Source organism: Rhineura floridana, chromosome 2 (genome assembly GCF_030035675.1).
Source record: "Rhineura floridana isolate rRhiFlo1 chromosome 2, rRhiFlo1.hap2, whole genome shotgun sequence".
NCBI lineage: Eukaryota > Metazoa > Chordata > Lepidosauria > Squamata > Rhineuridae > Rhineura > Rhineura floridana.
The window spans coordinates 39,691,907-39,697,244 of record NC_084481.1 but is presented as its reverse complement, the minus strand read 5'-3'; the positions used below and the strand labels follow the sequence as shown (position 1 = coordinate 39,697,244).

Below are 5,338 nucleotides of genomic sequence, written 5' to 3'. Positions count from 1 at the left end.
CTGGAGAAAATTTAACTAATTATTTATCTACATTACAGTGTTTACTCTCTTCTGTTACTGAGGACAAAACTACTCAGTATGAGAAATACATAAATACATCTGTCTTGTATTTTTGGTAACTACAAGCTGTGGAAGCACAATCTGGATCTAGACTTGGGTGCAGGAAGTTAACTCTTGTGTTATTTCTCCGAAGAAAACTGGCTGCTGAGCTATTTGCTCTGTTAGATAGAACATGTGAGCCTAGCTCCTGCCAGCTCATCTCCTGTTCCTTCCAAAGCAGTAAGACATTCACATTTGGGTAGCACAGATTTTGACTTTATTTTGGAAACCTCATTTTGTTTACTTTGTTATATTTTAAATATATATCTACAGCACAATTCTTAAAAGAAAAATAATAATTAAAAAATGAACAAGTGTTACCCAATATTTCCAAGCTATTTTAACCTCTAGTTCAAGCAAGTCTAGCTAGTTCAATATTTCTTCCCAAGTTTGATAGATATAAATATGCTTCAATATTCAACAGCCTCTGAAGGTGCTCTCAGTTCTGTGTTAATTTGGTACAAATCCAATTTTAATTTCAATCACAACAGACTACATGCGAAAAACAAGTAAATATATATAGTATTTTGAATAGTGGAAGTGTCTCATTGATCTTCTGCTCCCTGGCAATTTTGTATGGGAATGTCACAGCAATTATTTATTCCACCCAGTAACTTCATACATCAGTGCCCTCAGCTGCCTAGCTTCATAAGTAACAGTGTTCTTCCCTGTATGCATCTTCTCTTCCTCAAGAGGTTGTTCAATAACAGCTGGAATGTTTCGGCCATACACTTCACAGTGTTCAAGAAACTGGACACATTCTTGAATGACGCTGTCACGCACCATGATCACATGCTTGCACATATTTTCCAACAATGACAGGAAGCATCTTTTGGCATAATACCAAGTGTCTGTACCCAGCTTTTTGTTGTAAGGCTCCAAACTCTTAATCACCCTTGAGATGCCAAAGTCAAAGTTCCCTTTGGCACAATAGAGAGTCCCAATCACTAGGTTGACAATGCACAGGTGATAGATCTTTTTCTCAGGTTCATGGTAAGATAGCTGCTCTTCTTCCTTTTCAATCTTCCTCATCAGCTCTTCTGCCTCTTCGTTTTGACTAGTCATGATGTAGGAAACACACAAGTTAGCCAGTACAATGGCACTGACCTGTAAGATGTTATCATAGTGCTTTTTTACAATAGGCTCATAGAAACCAATGGCCTCTTTGTATTTGTTTTCTTGCATGAACAGTACATGAGCCACGTTAAGTTTCCATACTTCATGATCCTTGCAGAAGTCCACTGACTTGTGGAACATTTTTTCCAGCATAGGATAGTTCTCCATGTCCCAATAAATCTTGGCTTGAGCCATAAAGACAGGAACATATTTCTCCAGAGTCTCATCATATTCATTAACTGCCTTCCTTAGAGCTTCATCATCTCGATTTTTCCTAGATTCCTGCACCTCCTTGGTCAACTTTCTCAGTTGCTCAGTTAGAGCCCCTGCCAACTCATCAAGCTTATGGAATGCCTCCTCAGGGGCAGTTTGGCAAGTGATCATGGCATCCAAGAAGTTGTACAGATAGGGTGTGAGAAGCTTATAGGTCAGGTGAGCATTTTCAGCCAGCACATCCGCAGCCAAGTCATAGTACTGATACTTGCAGTAGAGAAGAAGAAGGTTCCCAAAGGTCTCTGGTGGGCAGGGGTTCTGTTGCAGAAGGAACTGCAGCTTCTCAAAGCCTTCAGTAGGCCGTCTATCCATGTTCATCAAAGCCTGGTTGTGCAAAGTGACTGGGTCCAGCTCCTCCTCAGCCCGGGGTGGCATGTCTGTGAGTGCCTCTTGAGCTGCCTGCAGGTTGCACAGTTGGTACTCAATGGCAGCCTTGAGGTTGAAGGCCTCTACCAGAGCCGTGCGATGCAGGAGCAAAGTGTTGCCCACGCTGCGGACATCCAGGCCCTCGGTGTTTGTGCCCACACTCAGCTCTGGATGCTGCTGCATGCCCCGCTCAATGATATCCGCAATGTGCTTCAGGGCAGGGGCGTACTGCTTTGCTGCATAACAGCACAGCGCCATGTTGTAGGACAGCTCAGGGCAGTAGCCCAGCACCTGCATGGCAGACGCAAACTTGCTGCAAGCCTCTTCATGCTGCCCTTCGCGGTACAGCAGGCAGCCCATGTTCACCTCGGCATCCGGCAGCTCCGAGGGGTCTTCAGCAGCCCCAGGACTACGTTCCGTGGCGGCTGCCAGCTGCAGTTCCACCAGGGCCTTAGCGCTGGAGAGGTCGACCTGAGCATAGTGTGCAGCGGCCTGGAGGCGCAGGGCCCGGCTCTGGAAGGCCGGGACATCGAGCAGCGGGATGGTGCTGCGCACGGCCTCCGCGTAGAGCCCGGCTTTGTAGAGCGCCTGCGCGTGGTACAGCCGGTACTCGTGGAGCTCCGGGTGCAGCGCCTCAAGCTGCTCGTAGCACTCGGCCGCCGCTGCGAAGTCCTGCAGCTGATAGTAACAGTAGCCGAGCAGAGAGAGCCCTGCCCGGGAGCGACAGCTTCTTTGCAGCTCGCTACTTAAGATCCCCACAGCCTCCGCGAACCGCCCGGCCCTGATCAGCCCGTAAATAGCCGCGGTAAATTCCCCATCGGCTATGGGAGCGACTCCCGTAGCCATCCTCAGCAGGCCGCACGCAAAAAGTGTTACCTAGGCAACGCCCCGCCACCGCGGGAAGCGGAAGAGCATTACAACTGGCGTCGGTTTCTATGGCAACGGCTCTCCCAGGAATCTAGAAGCCCTGAAAAAGAAACGTCGCATCTTATAACCTTCCCTCACACCATCGGATAATATATATATATTATTCTTCGGTGGATTTGCTCCACCACCACCCCGATATCGAAGAGTGTCCTGTTTGTTTGGAATCAGAAGCTGCCCTAGATTGAAAAACGAGACCGTAAATGTCGAGCAGCATGGACCACATATTCCAGAATCCAATGCGCGTATTGTAATTTCTCGACCGACGAGCATTCTGGGATATGTAGTTCCTTTCTGGAGGCGTTTAGAACCAGGAAAGGAGCAGAGCCCGTTTCTGCGTCATGTGATGCTGGAGAAGCCGAGCGTGTAAAAGGAAAAGGGAACGTGCCTGCATGCTTTTTTAAAATTATTATTATTTGCGTTTTGGCTGTTAGGCACACAGACTTGAGGAGGGGACGCTATCTCTTCCGAATGAGTTTAAGGCAAAGGAAGGACGACAGGGCACCTGTAATAGCTGGGTAAGAGTGGTAGGCTTAGCTTGTTAAATAGGGAGACATATTAGAGACGGAGAGTTCCTCAGGATACTGGATTTCCTAGTTGCCTTTTTTATTTTACGACGTGATAACTACCCGCTCTTTGAGTGGAAAAAGTGACAACTGTTCATGGGAGGCAAGGGAGAAATAAAGGACTTTATGGCAGTGATTTAGCTCTAGCGTCTCCCCCCCCCCCTCCTATAGCATGAAGGAAAAAGATCATGCCTTTTCAAACTGATGCCTTCGTGGTGCGTATACATTTTTTAAAAAATCATTTTTCGTTATCGAAGCTCTTTGGACGGTGGGAGAGAAGAAATAAACTGCCAAGTATGATTAGACGGGGCGGCTGAGCGGCTTATGATAAACCTCTAATGCAGCGTTACCCAACCTTTTTTGACCCAATGCCCCTTTGCAAAATCTTTTTGTGCCCAATGCCCCCCTCAGATTAAGTATATGCCAATGCTTCCTATTCTTCCCTTAAAATATGAGGAATGCATAAAAGGTATTTTCAATTATTATTGATCGTTTTATCATGCCTTTTTATTGCACTAAGATTACACATTGAATTTTTAGTATGATTTATTAATATACATACATAGTTATAGAAAAGTAAATAAAATGATATTTATTATAAAATACTAGTGTGATCCTTGAGCTTGATGAGTTTTGGCTAACTTCACAATATCTGGAGTATACTTGGATAGTAATAGCCTTAAGTCACCACAACTAACACTATCCAAATGGTTTCGATTCTTCACTAGTATGCGATTCACTGCACTAAATCCTCGTTCAATGAGATAAGAAGATGGAAAGGCAATATAAAGAACTAATTATGTCCACACAGTATGAACCAATAGAATACACTGTGTTACTTAACAACAAACTCAGTTTAACGGCATTGTTTCGTTAAACAAGTTCATTTAAACATCACAGAAACAACGGGTAGCGAGTGTGTCCCATTCCTGAAGAAAACCAGCGAATAACTGACTGTCTGCGTCACCCGTTTGCACACGGCACTCATCCGTTGGAAGAATGCGCCCTCCACTAATACACCCAGCTTATCAAAGACTCTCTCGTGATTAGTTTCAACATCTCTCAAGACAGCATCGGAACATTACCTAGTGCTGGGGCGTGGCTAATATCCCCATTCCTTGATATGACACTGGCCGCTATTCAGAATTTCTTTACTAAAGAGCACACACTATTTATAGTGTTATTTCCATGAATTGAGACTATTAAATACATTCTAACTGGGGACAAAACAGTTTAAAAATTAATGATTTATGTATTAAATAAAACGAAACTTAAATGCTTCAACTGTTGCATCAGACTGCCAAATGTCAATGCCCCCCTAATGAACCCAAACGCCCCCTAAAGTTTGTAGTCATGCCAACGCCCCCCTGAAAGGCTGGAACGCCCCCCAGGGTGGCGCTGCTACCCACGTTGGGAATTGCTGCTCTAATGTAATCTGGTGCTAACATCCCAACTGTTAGTGTGAATATCCTGCAGAATGGCTGGGCAGGATGCAGGTGGGATTCACCCTGTAGCCAGCCTTCCTTGTCAGGTGGGGCAGCCACATTTTTAGGTGGGGGGAGACATAGTGCCAGTCTATCTCCCCCCCCCCAAGAGGATCTGAGGGTCAGGCCATGGGAAGGAAAAGGCAGTGACCTTGTCCCTCACTCCTCCTTCATGCAGATAGTGTATTAACTTACATAATGGGCTTTGTAAAGATTAGGTTAACAGAAAATGTAATATGAACATCAGGAAATACATGACTATAATATGTTTTATTTCATAAGAAAAAAGGATGATACAGATACAATGAACAAAGGATACTCCTTGAGAGGACCTCCTTATAGTCATGTTCCTGACCTTTAGATTTTCTGTCCTGGAAAATTGTTGGATAATCAAGGGGAAACTTTTTAACTGGTGTATAAAGAATTAACTAAGCGATTGGAATCTTAATTGTGAAAAGCAATTGGATTTTTTTTTACTAGCTCCTGGGTTGGTTTTTCTGCCCAGAAATC

General features: G+C 44.6%; 1 protein-coding gene across 1 annotated transcript; it reads right to left on the bottom strand.

Annotated features, from left to right (window-relative positions):
* Positions 1 to 287: 287 nt before the first annotated feature.
* Positions 288 to 2,776, bottom strand: IFT70B (intraflagellar transport 70B). Its single transcript, XM_061612905.1, has one exon. It carries the CDS (start codon positions 2,698 to 2,700, stop codon positions 694 to 696), a length of 2,007 nt encoding a protein of 668 aa, XP_061468889.1. The 5' UTR covers positions 2,701 to 2,776; the 3' UTR covers positions 288 to 693.
* Between the last annotated feature and the right edge of the window lie 2,562 nt (positions 2,777 to 5,338).

What these genes read in the sequence shown, in the direction of transcription:
- IFT70B (XM_061612905.1), bottom strand. Translation starts at nt 2,700, where the DNA reads ATGGCTACGGGAGTCGCTCCCATAGCCGATGGGGAATTTACCGCGGCT.